The sequence below is a fragment of the Lepus europaeus genome, chromosome 3 (assembly GCF_033115175.1).
Source record: "Lepus europaeus isolate LE1 chromosome 3, mLepTim1.pri, whole genome shotgun sequence".
NCBI classification, from domain to species: Eukaryota; Metazoa; Chordata; class Mammalia; order Lagomorpha; family Leporidae; genus Lepus; species Lepus europaeus.
Genome location: NC_084829.1, coordinates 153,705,793 through 153,724,665, shown reverse-complemented (window position 1 = coordinate 153,724,665; position 18,873 = coordinate 153,705,793). Strand labels below are relative to the sequence as shown.

The following is an 18,873-nucleotide window of genomic DNA, read 5'->3' as shown; positions in this document are numbered from 1 at the left end:
GAGAGAAGAGAGAAGAAGGAAGGGAGAGATTGAGATCTTCCATCTGCTGGTTTGCTCTCCAAATGGGCACAATGGCCAGGGCTGGGCCTGGCTGCAACTAGGAGCCCAGAGCTTCTCCTAGGTCTCCCACATGGGTTGTTGGGGCCCAAGCACTTAGGCTAATTTCAACTGCTTTTCCAAAAACATTAACAGGCAACTGGATTGAAAGTGGAGCAGCCAAGACTGGAATCAGTCAGTACCCATAAGGGATACTGGCATAACATACGGAGGCTTAACCTGCTAAGCTATAACACTGGCCCCCACTGGTTTGTTCATTTGTGTTGAAAGCCAAAACAAGAAACACGTTTAAAATAAATGGGGGCCAGCGCATGACTCACTTGGTTAATCCTTCGCCTGCAGCACTGGCATCCCATATGGGCGCCGGGTTCTAGTTCGGGTTGCTCCTCTTCCAGTCCAGCTCTCTGCTGTGGCCCTGGAGGGCAGTGGAGGATGGCCCGGATGCTTGGGCTCCTGCACCCTCATGGGAGATTGGGAGGAGGCACCTGGTTCCTGGCTTCGGATCAGTGCTGTGCCGGCTATGGTGGCCATTTGGGGAGTGAACCAATGGAGGAAAGACCTTTCTCTCTGTCTCTCTCTCCCTCACTGTCTATAACTCTACCTGTCATATAAATTTAAAAAAAAAATTAAATACATTAAATGGAGTGACTGGTAAAGAGTTGAAGACACGATTTGGGATTTCAGTCCTGACCCTGCTTCTGACTCACCTTCTTGCTAATCTTCACCCTGGGAGGCAGCAGCGATGGTTCAGATGGTTGGCACCTGCCACCTATGTTGGAGACTCGATGCCATCCTGACACTTGACTGGCCTGGCCTCTCCCCAGTTGTTCTGGACATTTGGGGAATGAACTAGCAGATGGAAGATCTCTATATGTCTCTGCCTTTCAAATATAAAATAATAAAAATTTAAAAATAGCAAATAATGACGTTCTTTAAATTTATTGATATATCTAACGTTTCTCCAGATTCAAAGATTTTGGCCTTTTTTCTCATTCATGTCTATCATATTTGTAGGTGCTCCAAGGAGCATACTCTAATACGCGATCGCATGTTCCTGACACTCAGAGCTAGAGGTTTTTGATTTGAGCAGCATCCCTCCCTCTGCCAAGTTCCAGGGATTAAAGTTGCATCTTGTTTGTCTGGGTCCTCCCTCAAGGTTTAGTCTACTGTTTTACAAACAACTCAGCCCAACTTCCAAAGTGACCACTGCAGCTGAGGGTATGGTCAAGTAGGGTCAGCAACATTGCAGGCAGAACTGTAAATTTCTTGTTAGAGATGCCCCCTGCCTTTACCTGGCCAGCTCTCCTCCCAGGCCAGCCAAGTAATGAAAGTCAACAGAGTGCCTTCCCCTAGGAGGTTCACACCTCCCTTAGGATGTACCCCATGTGAAGAGATAGATAGGTCTGGGCCTCTGAATTTACAAGGCCTAAAGCCCACCAGATTATTATCAAGCCCCTTCTATCAGGTTCTATTTGCCTCTCAATCAGAAAAATTACTTGTAGCTTAGACAGCACCTTTCTTAGCTCCTCTAATAATGACTCTGTCCTTTGTTCTAGGCCCTGTCTAGTGCACTTGGGCCTCATTCCTTTGTAATCATAACCTCTACTCTACCACCAATGGCTCTACTCCCAACCTGTGTGTACTGATGGTCCTCTTCCCCACTTAAGGCTGTATAATTGTTCAAACCTGGTAAATGCCACTCTTAGGATCATTGGTTACTATCCTCACTCTGTCTTGTATGACCTTGTCTAAATATGATCAGAGTCGGCAAACTTGGAAGGCTTCCATAGCCTTGGCAACTCATGACGACAGCCTAGGATGGTTACTGGCGCCATAAACTAGAGTGTCAATTTGTTGGGTCAACAACAGGAGCCACTGTGCGCTTGCTCCTGATGTGGGATCTCTGTCCTTAATGTGCTGTACATTGTGATTTAATGCTATAACTAGTACTCAAACAGTATGTTTCACTTTGTGTTTCTATGTGGGTGCAAACTGTTGAAATCTTTATACTAAATTGATCTTCTTTATATAAAGAGAATTGAAAATGAATCTTGATGCAAATGGAAGGGGAGAGGGAGCGGGAGAGGGGAGGGTTGCGGGTGGGAGGGAAGTTATGGGAGGGGGAAGCCATTGTAATCCATAAGCTGTACACTGGAAATTTATATTCATTAAAGTTAAAAAAAAAAACAGAAAAAACAAACAAAAAAAAAACAAACAACTGACATGGAAAAGGTCATGGTGGTGTAAATAAAATTCATCCCTTTTCTTTGAAGTGTTAAACTGCTTCCTGTCTTGGGCATTTATCTCTTGATTTTCTAATTAAATTATTTTGGTTTCTACTTGCATCCATTTTGTTGGAAAGAAAGGATTTCATTCATTCTTACAGCTGAGTAGCATTCCATAGTGTCTGTATACCACATTTCTTTATGCTATCAACGGTTGATGGACATCTAGGTTGATTCCATGTCTTAGCTATTGTGAATTGATTTGTTATACGTGGGGGAACATACAGCTCTTTCATATGATTTTTATTTTGTTTGGGTAAATTCTCAGGGGTGGGATGGCTAGGTCATATGGGAGGTCTATATTCAGATTTCTGAGGAATCCCTGTACTTTATATTTAGTGAAATAGCCAGTCCCCAAAGGCAGATGCCATATATTTTCCTTGATTTGTGATAATAGAGTACAACATAATGTAATGTATAGAGTAAAATTGACATTTTGAAATTTGTTATTGTTTACAGTCCTTGTCTTACTACTTTTTTCTTAATACTACTAATGAAAACTTTGTAGAGGGTTAATCTTATGGTTATAAAATAAACTGAAAATGTCATTGTAAAAATTAAAAAAGGAAGAAAGAGGGTGGAAGGGAGGGTAGGTTGAAAAGTACCACTATGCTACTAAATCTGTATTTATGAAGTACATGAAGTTTGTTCACCTTATAAATAAAAATGGGAAGAATATTGGGTCTTACAGAACTTGAAGATTTTGGTATACAGAGCTGGAATGAAATCACTGGAATGATAATAAATTCCCACTCTTATGTGTTTAGTTTTCTCCTATTGATCCCAAATTACTATAAACAGTTTAAAACAACACACAGTATCTCCAAATTTCTGTGGCTCAGGAATCTGTACTCAGCTGTGTCTTCTGCTTGAGGTCTCACAGGCTATTATCAATGGCCAACTGAGCTGCTTTCTCATCTGGAAGTTCCGTTAGGGAGGAATCCACTTTCAAACTGATCCACGGGTGGGCAGATGGTGTCCTCCCAGTGCCTGTGGATCTGAGGGCGCCTGGCTTAACGATGGTGGGTGAAGAACACCCTTAGTTCCTAAGTGGAACCCGCAGTTCCCTGCCACGGGCCCTCTCCATGGGCACTTTACAGCACGGCTCTTTGGTTCTTCCAAGTGGGCAGGGGAATGTCTCTTTGCCGTCAGCTAAGATGGAGCTATGGAAAGTAACATGAGCAGAGGTGCCACGTTCCTCACCTTTGTGATGATCTGTTGGTGAGCAGCAAGTCACAGATTCTGTCTGCACTTTGCCTATTCAAAATTATGACCTCCAGAGGGTGGAAGTTCTTGGAAGTCACTGCTTGGATGTATTTGCCACACTCCTCGAATGGGTTATGTTCCTGTAATAACCGATGTGTACCGCTCTGTTTTATCACATTACTGGGTAAGCCTCTTCTATAGAATTCCCCTTCTCCATCTCTACAACATCTAGATCCCTACTGACAGAGGCCTTGTCCTGTTGGTCTCTCAATTCCTTTTCATTTAGCATAAATTTTGACATTTAGCTGGTCTCAGAGAACTCTATTTCTCACATAAATTAAAAAGAAATTAAAGAGCAAGCTCCTATCCATTGGTTCAGGCCTCAGATGTCAGCAAAAGTCAGGTCTGGAATAAGAAATAAGCTAGGAGCCAAGAACTCAGTACAGATCTCCCAGGAACTCAAGCACATGAGCTATCACCTGCTGCATTAACAGGAAGTTGGAGTCGGAGCCAAGCATTGAACTCAGGCACTGTTATGTGGGATGTGGGCATCTTAACTGGCTTGTTAACTGTTAGGCCAAACACCTGCTCCAGACTTTTTTTTTTTTAGTAATTTTGTTGAGGTACAATTCAACGGTGAAATTTTAATAAGTGAATGAAAGTATACACAAGACTAACATGTTGCAAATTTTAAAGCACTTGGGACAGTCTAATGGATCAATGTATTTTCAGTTGTAGTGACTCTTCCTCCAAACAAAAGTTGATAAAATGAATTAGAAGATAAGGCAATCTTAACATTGCCTCTAGAATTGTCTATGAATTCTTTTCATGATGTAACTTCATGACATACTACCTCACCAGATTTCTTTTTCTTCTAGATGAGCAAGAGATTGTACAAAAACGTACTTTCACAAAATGGATCAACTCTCATCTGGCCAAGGTAAAGGAAACTCACCAGGGTTACAGGTTTACTTAGTTTTAGCCAATAAATCAGTAAGTGCATCACATAAATGAGTGCTACCATTACTATATTTTGTCACTGTTACCAATCAATGACATTGGCAATTCTGTTGGTTTAAATCTTGTCTAAGTGTAGCATCTGCTAACACTGCCCCTGGGAATAAACTGATAGCTACAATTAAGGGCAGTTACTTCATGTCTAGTCTATGAATCTTGCTGAAATGTTTTGTCCAATGATTTCTTCCATACATGTGCATCATATCAAAACAACAATTTGTGCTGGATTTTTGTGTGTGTTTGCTTCTATTTGGGACAGATGAGAGCAATGAATAGTCTTTGTTGAGCAAAGAATTTTATCTGAGAAGATCATTATGGTATCTCTGCTTATTCTTAGATACTTTGATTAAAAGGTAACCATGGTGGAAGGGCAGCACATTAACTGAAACCATTCTGAGGTTATCCATATTGATATTTATTGTTGTATTAGGTGACTGTACCTATATATTGCAATGCCTTTGAACAATACTAATATAAAATAAAATGCAATCTTGGTATATCACAATGAAATGAATCTCTTATTCTGCTGATGGAAAAATAAGCAAACTGGGAAGCATCATGTTTGTGAAATTAGATCCAGGTGAGAGGACGCTTGTCTGAATTCATGAGAGGATCCCTCAGCTGGGGGCAGTGCCTGTGGTCTGCAAGGCCCAGCCCTGTGGCAGTTCTTGATCTAGGACTTCCCCAAAGTCTTTCTTATGATTCAGAAATAACTAAATCTTGGTACTATACTCTAGTCCTGTTCTAAAGTTAACTGTGCCTCTACAGTTAACTTACTTCTTTGTGTATGTGAGGCTTTGGAGACAAGAAAATGTTAGGATGACCCGTTCCCAGCCTGACAAGCTTGGAGTCTAGGAATGAAAGCAAACTAGGACTGCATGTCTGGAGAGGGATAAACTGGGATCATGATTCCTGAAATCTCTTTGCAACACTATTTGATGATAAGATAATTCTTTGGCTCACTGTTTGCTCCTGGAATCTGCCCTGTCAAAAAGTAGTGAATACAGTAGGCTTGAAGACATCAGAGGTTCAGTTTTTCAAGCCTTGCTTGATATAATTGGCTACTACATCTACTACAGAATCGCCAGTGATAGGGAAAGACAATTTCTTCCAAAATAAAAATTGTTACTGTTTTTCATATGATGAAAATGTTACATGCTAATTGTAAAATAATAGACTTCTAGCTAAGTGTAAAAAAAGTAAAAATTGCTTCAAATTATACCATCCAAGTTTATACATGACTAAAATAGTCACATGGTCATTTTAATGGCCATAATTAGCCACTTGCCTATCGATTATCATGTTCAATATTATATGAAATACTAAAGTCCTTGGACATCTTTGTATACCTGTGTGATTTCAATTCTTAGGATAATTTCCTAAAAGACACGACTGTGAGTTTAATAAATTCCAAGAGCCTTTGAAAACCTGTATTTCCTTGCACTATTAAAATACTCTTATACATTTTTTTAAATTTTTTTTTTTATTTTGGATAGGCAGAGTGGACAGTAGAAAGAGAGACAGAGAGAAAGGTCTTCCTTTTGCCATTGGTTCACCCTCCAATGGCCGCCGCGGTAGGCGCGCTGCGGCCGGCGCACCGTGCTGATCCGATGGCAGGAGCCAGGTGCTTCTCCTGGTCTCCCATGGGGTGCAGGGCCCAAGCACTTGGGCTATCCTCCACTGCACTCCCTGGCCACAGCAGAGAGCTGGCCTGGAAGAGGGGCAACCAGGACAGGATCGGTGCCCCGACCGGGACTAGAACCCGGTGTGCCAGCGCCGCAAGGCGGGGGATTAGCCTAGTGAGCCGCGGTGCCGGCCCTCTTATACATTTTTAATAGTATTTCTCACTCTGGTTATCTAGAATAGTTTACAATTTTATACATTTTTAAAAAATAGAAGCTGGAAAAATCTCTTTGGGGAATTTTTTAAAGTATATTTTAATACACTTATTTATATACTGATCACTTAGAAGAATTGGAATGCATGCCATGGCATAGAACATATAAAGGACCTAGATGAGGGATATTATGCCAGGAGCTCATTTTTAAATTTGGTTTATCATTTTTTTAGTGTTTTATCATCAAAAGTTACTTTGAATATTCACATGACAGTTGGTGGCTATATTTATAAGAAATAGGATCTAATAGTGTCTTTTTCTGATCTCATTTCCAACCCAGCTTTGTGACCTTGCTCCTTCTATTTCCTATTGAATTATCTAAGCCTTACTTTAATGTGTAGTGCAAGCCTCTTGGATTCATGAAGTCCTTTCTAACCACATAAAAGTGAGTCTGTCCCATAGCAAATGCTTCAAGAATGGGAGCAGTTTTCCCTGCATGCCTTTTCTAGTACCATCCCCTGACTTTCCCCATCTTTCCTGTCTCTGGAGCTGTAATCTGAATTCCTGGTGCTTTTCCAGAACCTGCTACAGAGGTGGAAAAGTTTAGCTTGTCTTAAATCATTTTGAACTGTCTCATGCCTCACTTTCCTGACACTGTGAACATCATAAAATTTTTAAGGCATATGCTAATTCTTGCAATTCCTTTATAAATCATAAATGCTCTGTTACAATGCTGAATATCAACCAGAGGTGCTTAATAAAACTGCATTTTTATATTTTCATTTCATTTGAATAGTAAAGATAATATTATGAAATATATTCAACAGTGATTAATTTCAGGCACCATGCTGAGTACTTATCACGGGACACTTTACATCTTCCTACACCTGGAAATTGGTGCTGATGAGATTTAAATCGAGACAAGACTCTAAAGTCCATGTTTTCTTCTATGTTACACATTTTGCCTGAATGATACCATTTTGAAGGATACAGTAAATTACAATCTTCACAACTTACCATGGTTGCCTTTAGAGTAGTAGATATTTTTTGCTCTTACTTCCTCCTCTATATTTGTAGTTTTCCTTGTGTTATCTGAAGTGAATGATACCTGTACTTGCTATGTTAAATTTACTTATATTAACAAATGGCATCTTACTAAACATAACTAAAAGTAGTGGAGAATGTTTTTCCTTTTCTGACTCACTTTGTTTTGAGGAACATCCTTAAATTTAAATCTAGCCCTCTTTTCTTTTTTAAGATTTATTTATTTGAAAGGCAGAGTTACAGAGAGGCCTTCCATCTGTGCTTCACTCACACTGGTGAGGGTGAATTTCATTAGACTATTAAATAGAAAAGCTTCATTTTAGTTCCTGACTACTTTTCTCAGTTTCAGATTATATAAACTGTTTTCTAAGTTAATAAAATAGTACAATCTTTTACTGATGACATTCCATTTTGTGTAACGATTCCTTATAAATATTATGACCACAGTTACAAAAACAGGAGGCACTAATATTTTCACAGATGTACTTACAAAATGTACTTTTCTTAAAACAGAATAATTAGGACAAAAATCTAAGTATTTTATCTTTATGCCATTTTTGATACACAAATGTAGATTATTCAAATTAGTAGATATAGTGATCTGTTCTTATTTGATGTTTTAAAATCAGACTTAATGCTTTTGAAATTTTTCAAAACATTACAAATTACAGATTAATATGATGTAACATAATACTAACTGACACTACTAGGTGGTAGTTATTTCATATACTTGATAATTCCTTTCTGAGATGGAACTACATTTTTAAATATAGAACCTGTAATTTATTTCCTTCTCAGGAAGATGCCTGCATGTCTCACTTGTTAATGAAAGAAGGTGGAGCCTTTTAAAAAATTATCTTAGTATTTATTTTTAAACATTTTATTATTTGAGAGAGAATCACCCATTTGTTGATTTACTCCCCAAATGCCTGCAACAGCCAAAGCTGGACCAGGCCAAAGTTAGAAGCCTGGAACTCCATCCATATCTTGGGTAGCAAGAAACTCAGCACTTGAGCCATCACCAGCTACCAACCAGGGTGTGCATTAGCAGGAAGCTGGATCATATTGGGAGCAGCGCTTTAATATGGGTTGCAGGCATCCCAAGCCATGTCACAACCACTGTCTCAAATGCCTGTCCCCTTGATATTGATTGTAATATTTCTTCAAACTTAGTTTTCTGATTCAGGTGTAACTTTTCAGCAGTCATCGCTAAGATATGCTTCTTACTGACAGGGCTACTCTTTATGCTTACTGTGCTTTGGCACTAATCATGTGTATAGATTATTTACTTGTAGGTTAGAGTTAATTAATGGGCTTATGACTACACAAGTGACAATGCCAGAGTTCAATACCATGACTCCTAAGCTTGGACAATGTTATCTCAGGTGGCTATAATGAAATTCCATAGACTGGACAACTAAAACAAGAAATTTTTATTTTTCACAGTTCTCGCGGGGGCTGAATGTCCAAGATAAAAATGCCAGCCAATTTGATCCTTGGTGTGGGCTGTCTTCCTGGCTTACAGATGACCACCCTTTCCCTATATCCTCACAGAGTACACAGAGAGCTCTGATCTTTCTTCCTCCTTGTATAGGATACCAGTCAATCTCATTATGGTATCCTACTCTAATGATGACCTCATCAACACCTAATTATCTCCCAAAGTCACTGCCTTTTGGAGAGACCCAAATATTCAATCCATAAGACACTAATCAGTGTGACGCACTCATGCTGCGTGTTTTTATTTAGCTATTCATTCAGCAAATACCCATACTTACTAATCACCTATTATGTGATAGGGATTATGGATGTAGTGGTGAGCCAATACAGACTATCATGAAACTGATAGTCCAGTAGAATAAAATAATTACATACATGTGATAAGTTCCATGCAAGAAGAAGTACAGGAAGTGAGCATATAGCAAGCACAACCAGCCACACAGATAATCTGAAGGAAGGATTAGAGAAACATCTTGAGGATGGATAGGTAAAGGAACCAATGCTTTCAAAAGTTGGAGAGATGAAAGAATTCATAGTACAATAAAGGGAATATGAGGAATTGAGAATGCATAAAAACGTGGGTTTCAAGAGTGGATTGACAACAAAGAAAAAAGAATGGTGCAAAGAACAGTCGTTAAGAGAATTTGAACATGATATTATAGGAAATGTCAGACATTAAAGAATTTGAGGCAGAATGAAATTATCATTTTGATCCCTAACCTCCCTCAGTATCACACTTGAAATATAGAGCATGAACGAGTAACGTTGGAGGTGCAATGATTTTACAGTAAATCAGAAGATAGGTGATGGCAGCATAGACTAGAGCAGTGGTGAGTGAGGGAAGGAAAATGAATACATTGTATAAAGGTTTAGGAGTGGACTTTGACAGCACTGAATAGGGAATTGGAATCTTGTCAAGAATGACAACTGACTTAAGTACATGATCAAGGTCACTCCCAGAGATGGGGAACGCAAGAAGCTTGGGGGAAGGCTATTGAGTTCAGTTGTAGACAGAGAAATTGCTTGACAGAGATGAACCCGTTGGGCAGTTACAAAGTCATTGGCCACCACTGGGAGTGGACATGTTAAAGTAGCAACCAGACTCCACAAGCTGATAAATGTTGGAAGGTAAGACTATTAGGACACTTAGTATATATGACACATGCGTGATGTGAAGTGACAGAATATGAAGAAAATTATATCTGGTGTGAGCTGCTTTAATAAAGGGAGGGTAGGAGTATGTGTCTGTGTGAAAAAGAATGAAGAAGAACTAGTAGAGAGGGAGAAGCCACAGAGGGAAATGAGGGTTATTTTGAAGGTAGGGTTCCTAAGTGGGCACAATGGAAGAGGAAATGAAGAGTTCATGTGGAGTGTGTAAGCTTTGTACAGAGAGAGAGATCTCCTCCTCTGAGACTAGACATGAAGAGGAGACAGGAATGTGATTGTGCCTGTGTTGAGGGGTAGGTAGAAAGAGGAAGAAAAAGGTGAAATTGCCTTGAATTTGAAGTGATCCCCACATAGTATCCATAGATTTCTTTGACCTAACAGTATGTACTTGGCAATTTTGAGCAAAGGAATTATATTAGAATAAATATATTAAATAAATTAAAACTTGATGGATAAAAATGCTAGCTTTTCCATGTCTTAAAATGTATTTATCTTAGGACATTCCTAAATTTTCTTCAAGATCTATAGGATATAGTGCTGCTTCAAAAGGAAGCATTTAAATATATTTTTTCCAAAATAGCTTTTTAAAGAGTAAGATTTTTTATGATAAAGACACTATAAGTAATCTTAATATTGATTATACTGAGTTATCAATTGCTTTCATATTCACATTTTCAAATGGCAAGGTGAAATGGAAAAGAGTATACTTGCATTTAAACACTCCTGATTCAATCTTTATCATCTTTATGCTACTTGGATGTGAGATAATAGATAGCTGGCACTGAGCCTTTTGAGGGCAAAAAGGTCTAAACAGCCATTTTTTCAGTGTGTGCTTTTATAACCGTATTTTCTTTTCAATATGCAGTGAAAAGTCATTTATCCATCTGCCAGCTTTAAATTTATGAAGCTGTCAAGGTTAGGCACTGAACATTTTTATGTACTGACTTTGCAAAGACCTCAGATACTATAAGCATCTTCTCACTTTATAAAAATGAAATGAAAAGGCATCCTAAAACTTTGTTGGTTTAGATTCTCTATTATAATTTATAAGGCTTCCATGATAGAGTGCTACATATCAGGTGGCTTAATACGGGTTTGTTATCTCCAGTTCTGGAGGCTACAAGGCCATGCTTCCTCTGAGTTTCTGGGTAAGATCCGTCTGTGCTCTGCCTAGCTTGTGGTGATGGCCTCCTACCTGGACATTCCTTAGCTTACACCACACGTTTCTACCTCTGTACACATCTGTGTCGGTGTTCTAATTACCCCTTAATAGAAAGACACGTTGTGTTGGCGTAGGACCCACACTGCTGACATTTAACTTGATCACCTCTCTGCAGAATCTAATCCCAAATAAGCTCATATTCTGCAGTAGTGTGGGTTAGGATTTGACCATATCTTTCTAGTAGGAGCAGTGCAATTGAACTTACATTCTATTAAGAGCATATTTCGTAGTAATGCCAGCCACCCTACCTGCAGGCCGCCATAGGCTGCAGAGCCCACGAAGGCACTGACCCCGCCGTCACCCCCGCAGCATTGCTGTCAACCCAAAGCACCTGAGCCGGCTCAGCCATGGCAGCGAATGAGCGGGGGCCTCTGTGGGAGCTGGAGTGGAAAACCACATTGGAGCCCGAGGCAGAAGCCTTGCTAGAGGATCGCGGGGAAGCACAGGCCACGGGCGGAAGCTGGTTACAAGGCTTTGGCCGAGCAAATATATACCATGCTGCTGTTGGCATTGTCTTGAATTCTTTGCCTGGGTCCTGCTGACAACGTTAATGTTGACTGTTCTGCATGAAACGCTTCCTCGACACACATTTCTCGTGTATGGTCTCATTCAAGGTGTGAAGGTGGTATTTTGCAATGATTTCTGTGTCTGGATTCTTCTCGGTCACGTTCTCTGTGATATTTGCCTATGTTGCTGATGCCGCTCGGGAACAGAGAGAACCATTGCTGATGCAGGGGTCTCAGCCCGCTTTGCAGCTGCTCTGGCCAGCAGCCCAGCCATCGGAGCATCCCTTCTGCCGTTATGGAGACAGCCTTGCTGTGTTGGTGGCCACAGCGGTGGCTCCTCTGGACTTCTGCTTCATCTTGGTGGCTGTCCCAGAATCTCTTCCTGAGAAGAGGATGCCAGGCTCCTGGGGAGCTCAGAGTTCTTGGAGACAAGCAGACCCTTCTGTGGCAATGAAGAAAGTTGGAGAAGATCGACGGCCTTACTAATCGGCATCACCGTGTTTCTTTCATGCCTTCCTGAAGCTGGACAGTTTTCAAGCTTTTTCTTATCTCAGGCGGTCCTAGGTTTTGGATTTGTTAAAGTTACAGCTTTCATAGCTGTGGTAGGAAGTCTGTCTACCTGGGCTCAGTCTTTCTTAGCATCTTGATGAGATCACTAGGGAATAAGAACACTGTCCTCCTCGGCTTGGACTTCCAGATGCACCAGTTGGCCTGGTATCGGTTTGGATCTTGGACCTGGATGAAGTGGGCGGCAGGGACAGTGGCCGCCATGTCCAGCATTACATTCCCGGCAATCAGTGCGCTTGTCTCTCGGAATGCAGAGCCAGATCAGCAAGGAGTTGCCCAGGGTGCCATAACTGGAATAAGAGGCTTTTGCAATGGCCTGTGGCCAGCACTTTATGGCTTCATATTCTACGTGTTCCACGTTGAACTAAGTTGGGCCAGGAATTGAATTCTGACAGTGCTGCCCTGCAGGGAGCTGTCATCCCAAGCCTGCTATTTTTATTTGGAGTATGTTTAATTCTTAGGGCTTTCTGGTTGCCTTATTCATACAGTAAAGTCAGTGGAACTCAAAAACACAGCAGCAGTGGCACTGGCGGCCTTACCAGCACCCCTGAATGGGGCAGTGGAGAGGACATTGAGCCTCTGTTACGTGACAGCAGCATCCGGGGGCTGCTCTCTTTTGAGGAGCCTGGGAATCAGTGCACTGAATTATGTACCCTGCAGGAAGGGGTTTCTGCTGACCCACGACCCACCTCTGAGAGCCTTGGAGGGAGCTGCACGTGGAGGCTTCATGGTGCTGCAGGGGAGATGCTAAGCAGCGTCCTTCAGGGACAAGTTTGAGCAACTCCCTCCATCCCTTTCTTCTTCTTCTTTTTTTTCCATACTCTTTTATGTTGTACGTTATTAGAACAAGGTAAGGTTTGAAATACTTCCCTGCAAGTGATGTGCAACTCTGAGTTACCCAGAATCCACGCTTCAAAATGGAAACCTCAAATAGAAAAGGTCGTGTCTCTGATCAAAGGATAGCTTTTCTTTGGGAGCTCTGGAATAGGAGCAAGTATGGTCTTTCCAGGTGCTTTGTAGCAGACGGCACAGAACAGTGGTGGACTGCCTTTTCTGGCAAGATTTCAGGTGAAGATCTTTGTTTTTCTCCTTCCTGCTGCTTGGAGGTACTCCCAGGTAGACCATAGGTGTGGCCACTCCTAAGAGTCACTCAGTATCAGGGGCCTGTTGCCTTTGTCCAAAGGTAAAAAAGAACTTAATTTTTATTCTCCTTGTGTTTTCTCTGCCTCCTATGCTTGGCTAAAATGAACATTAATAATGTTGGTTAATGATTACCTTTATAGATCAAGAAAGGTCTTCTCTTCCATTTAAATTATGTAGAACTCAGATTCCTGGACCTGAGTTCAGTGTCCTGGTCAGATCTGAGGTGTCTTTATAGAAACAAAAGCATATCATGCATCTTGGTGGCAACAGTTGTGGAGGGTGTCTCTAAGAAATGTGAAATTCCTAAGAAGACTAGAGGTAGTAACTGTATACCAGGGGAGTTTATATCCAAGTTCAGAGTCCTAATACATTATTGCTGTCTCCCATGTCCTGCTCCTCAAACGTTTCTCATCCTTCACACTCCTGCCTTTACTGCTTGGTAGTGTGCTTTTCTTTCCAGTTAATCTTTTATCTCAATCTGTGACGAGTTTTGAATCTCATAGGAATACACACATCAAATTCGTTTCTAAAATATGAGGGCTTAGTGAAGCTCAGTTTCACAATAAGTGTCTTGCTAATTTTTCAAGATGTTTTATGGACAAAGAACATGTTACAGATTTATATGCATTTTGCTGCAAAAGTAAATGGACCATTAACTAGGGCCTACCTTTAACAGAGCACTCCTTTGAAAGCTTTATAGATATGAAATATATGTAGATATTTGTAAGGGATTCTAATTTTTTTGATGGGGTGCTGTGTATATCTTATACTTATAAATGTAATGAAGGTATTGACAAATATATATACAATTTTTATAAAGTATTGTGTGACTGGTTATATTTAAAAATATACATATTTTTAAATCTGTTCTGCCATGAACAGAGATAGCATGATTTTTGCTATGCTATTGGGTTTTCAGGTTAAGCTTCCTAATGCATGATAAATTTTCCATGGATTAAAAAAAGCACTTTGAATTTTGTGTTTTTTAAATAATCTATGCTAATTATAACTTTGAATGATAAAGAAAATATGGTATATATACATAATAGAAGATTATTCAGCTATAAAAAAGAATGCAATTCTACCATTTGCAGCAAATTGGACACAACTGGAGGATATCATGTTGAGTGAAATAAGTTGGACCTAGAAAGACAAGTACCACATGCTTCTTATATGTGGGAGCTAAAATATAAAAAAGAAGAATGATACCTTCCAAGTCATAAAATATCACTTTAGTGGTTGCTCTCAGCTTCCTGATTTCTTTGCACCAACAGTACCGAGTTTTACTCCCATCTGTTTCCTTATACCCATTTTTGTGAGATTCTTATTAAACTAAGACAAGAAGACAAAGATACAAAAAAGACAAGATTAATATAATAATTCACCTCAGAAACCATCCTTTGATTGTTTTTGTAAAGCTGCTTTAACTACGTGATGTAATGCTGATTACCTTAACTTAATCATTTACCATGTGCATGTGTACATGTATATACATATATTTATATCAAAACACAATGGAAATCAAAATCTCTTATTAATAAAACCTGCTCTAATTTGTTAATTGTGGATATACTAAAATATTGACTAGTTTCAAATATGCAATCAAAAGGTTACAAAATAAATCACCATTTCAAAATAAACTATTATAGTATAGGTTTATTTATAGCATATACATCTCACAACATTTATTATTTAACATTTTGATATGGCAGTAAAGGTAAAGAGAGGCAGTTGGGTTCTGGATGAATTTTGAAAATGAAGACCAGATTTGTTGAAGGGATCAGACATTGAGTGTGGATAAAATAGAGGTGTCAGCATAACCCCAACTTTGTACTGAATGTGGAGGGTGCTGCTTTTATTCTACCTAGTAAAAAGAACTTTATTATCCAAGTGTAAAAAGTGAGGTTTTCCTGAGCATATTTCCTCCAGCAGCTGGACTGGAGCGCAGTTACTGCCTGCGGGATATTTATTCAGAATTGAATGAAACAATCAGGGAAGTGGAAAGGATTAGGCTGTCACAGGAAACAAAAAAGAATGGGAATTCTCATCCCATCTTTGCCAAGGAGAGCTGGAAAATTATCACCAGTAGTGCTGTTATAAAGGGAGTGAGAGAGTAACTGATTCCACATCAACTTTTTAGATGACTTTACCTTGTTTCTGGGGGATGTTGGAAATATTCCATTAGATTTTCCAAATAAACATAAAACCTTTACACATTAAGATAATTTTACTTGGCTACTGTCAGTGGTGAGAGTCATGATTTTATTAATCTGATGCAAGGCTACTTTGACATTTGGAGACATTTCAGTGTGGTTGGCAGTTTGCTAACCTCTTGGGAGGTAACTCTCTCTACATCTGCTGGTCAACCTCCCTTCCCTTCCCAATTCCTCTCTGTTCCTGTTGTCTCACTTGTTCCCACACAAATGATAGTCATCAGAGAAGGTAAAAACTCGGGATTAATCCTGGGCTGGGAAATTTCCCCGAGCTACTGTGTCTCAGCCCACAGACTAATTCCTAATGGAAACTTGGGTAAGTTAGGGGTAGTGGTATGTCTGATTCTAGAAGTGATAGGACACCTCTGTGCAAAGGTTACAAGATGCATTAAACACATCTTGAGGCCACCCTTTGCCTTCAGACCTCCCTACACATAGTGCAGAAGGGAGCCTTGAAAAACTTGGGCTATAACTATGCCCTATGTTCAGCAACCATGACCATGCTCAAATGTGTGTATCTAAACTGAAGTAATGGTTATCAGTGACAAGAGCATTTCCTGTAGGCATTTTCTAGCTCATTTTTATTTGTATCATTGGGTTTCCAGCAATAACAAATATTAAACCAATATGTCTTTCATATTTTAAAGTAAAATGCTATCACTTTTTGTTTCATGAAATGTGAGCTAAAGCGTATCTGAATGAGCTTTTTCCCCAAGAGGAAACACTGAAAAGTGGAACACTGAAAGTATGATGATAAATAAAGACCTGTACTGTTCCTGGCAAAAGAATAAATCCTTGGTGATGAAAGTCTATGTAGGCCGGCGCTGTGGCTCACTAGGCTAATCCTCCGCCTGTGGCGCCGACATCCCAGGTTCTAGTTCCGGTTGGGGTGCTGGTTCTGTCCCTGTTGCTCCTCTTCCAGTCCAGCTCTCTGCTGTGGCCCGGAAGTGCAGTGGAGGATGGCCTAAGTGCTTGGGGCCCTGCACCCGCATGGGAGACCAGGAGAAGCACCTGGCTCCTGGCTTCGGATCAGCGCAGTGTGCCAGCCGCAGCGGCCATTGGGGGGTGAACCAACGGAAAAGGAAGACCTTTCTCTCTGTCTCTCTCTCTCTCACTGTCCACTCTCCCTGTCAAAAAAATTTTAAAAAAAAGTATGTAGCACACATTGGTCACTGTGCACTGTAAGATTCTAGAAGATACGTAGATATCTATTGGTGAAGTGATGATAATGCTAGCAACATTTCAATATACATGTAGGTTTCTATTCTTCTACACAGCAGCCAAAACTGATAACAGTATAGTAGTTTGTCAAAAAGTAAAAAAAAAAAAATTACCATATCATCCAACAATTCCATGTCTGAGTATATATCTGACAGAATTGAAAGAAAGGTTTTTAGAGATATTGATACACTTAGATTCACGTCAACATTATTCACAGTAGCCAGAAGATGGCAGCAACCCAGATGTCCATTGATGAATGGATATACAAAATTTAGTACATGCATACCAAGTAGATTGGCTTTAAACAGGGAAAAGGAATTCTGACACATACCCACAACATGTTTGAACCTTGAAGATGTTATGCTAAGAGAAGTAAGCAAGTCACAAAATAGCAGGTATTCATATGAGATGCTGAGAATAGTCAAAATCATTGAAAAAGTAGAATAAAGGTTGCCAGTGGCTGAGAAGAGAAAATGGGAGTCACAATTTAATGAGTACAGAATTTCAGGCTTACAAAATGAAAATAATTCAGGATATTGGTTGCACATTTTGCAGAAATATTTAACATTGTTGAACTACACACTTGAAATGGTTAAGGTTGTAAGTTTTATGTTCTTTTAGCATAGCTAAAATTTTAAAATTTAATAAATACAATAAGGTTCCTCTAAACATGCACTTTCCCACCTTCTAGACTGAATGTCATTTTTGGTTGCTAATATGAATCTCATCATTGAATGGGAGTGGAAATGTGCTAAGATGTAAATTGTTCCACTCAAAACTGTTTTCAAATTAATAAACTATCCACATATGCTAGTTGTGCTTCATCTTGTTGCAAGTAAATGAAATTAGTTTTAGGTGATCTAACGAAGAAGAAGAAAAATTATTGGAAAGGATTCTGGCTACTACAGAGTACAAAGGAAAAGGAAACTGGACAGGAAAGATTTAACTCGGCAGGCCTGTATTGCTCAAACCCTGCACAGTACAAACAAAAGTCCATACTCAGGAATGGCCTTGACTAGCTTCTGAGAGAGGTTCTGAGTATGTGTAGTATTCCCCCTGACACCAGTGTTTTGTGTGCCAGAGACCTTGAGCCACATTACAGTGAACTTCAGTTTTTGTGAGCAGAGGCCTTGGCTGAATTATGCCACTTTGATCAGATTGTTTCAGATTAACAATGTGGTTTTGATTAATACCTTCTCTTGCTGGTGATGAGGGTGCTTACAAGACGTGGTTGGTGTCAGTGTAGTTAAGGTCAGTCGTGTGTGTACCACATGACAGACCTGCAGTGAAAACCCTGGGTGCTGAGGTTTGAGCTCCTTTGGTTGGCAACATCTTGCAGGTGTTAGCACACATCATTGCTGGGAGAACTGAGTGAACCGCCATAGGACTGCACTGAGAAAGGAAGGTCACTCGCCTGTGGGAGCTTGTGCATGGTTTCTCCTGGACTTCATTCCCCATGCCTGTTCCTTTTGTTTAATCAACTATAATGACTGCAACCACTTGTCTGGTTTCTGTGAATCCTTCTAGCAAATCATCAACACCAAGGGTGGTCCTGGACCCTCCACATCCCGATTAACCCAGCCTTAGAAGGACAGAGACAGAGTGGCTCTTGGGATCTCAGCACCGATGACATTTGTCCTTAAGTCACAGCCACAGGACAATTTGGCCTCAGCCATCTTTGGATCCAAGCATAGAATGGCATGTGCCCAGCTCAGTTCACCAAGATAGTAAAGGATGCTGTGTGCTGGAAGCATGACCACTGATGGATGTGGAATCTTGGGTTCCTTTATATCTATGTTAGCGTGTAATTATAAACATGCTTCCATTCTAACTTTTTAGTCTTATATCCACATTTTGAAAAGGCTTTTTAATAACAAATCTGTTGTTC

General features: G+C 40.1%; 1 protein-coding gene and 1 pseudogene across 1 annotated transcript in view; both read left to right on the top strand.

The window, feature by feature from the left end:
- The first annotated feature begins 3,611 nt into the window (after positions 1–3,611).
- Positions 3,612–18,873, top strand: part of LOC133756691 (nesprin-1-like) — a 209,851-nt gene continuing 194,589 nt past the window's right edge. Inside the window, exons 1-2 of the mRNA XM_062187285.1 lie at positions 3,612–3,732; positions 4,427–4,488. Of these exons, the coding sequence (XP_062043269.1) occupies positions 3,612–3,732; positions 4,427–4,488 (183 nt within the window). The remainder of the gene's footprint in view (positions 3,733–4,426; positions 4,489–18,873) is intronic.
- LOC133756373 (hippocampus abundant transcript-like protein 1) lies at positions 11,683–13,185 on the top strand (annotated as a pseudogene).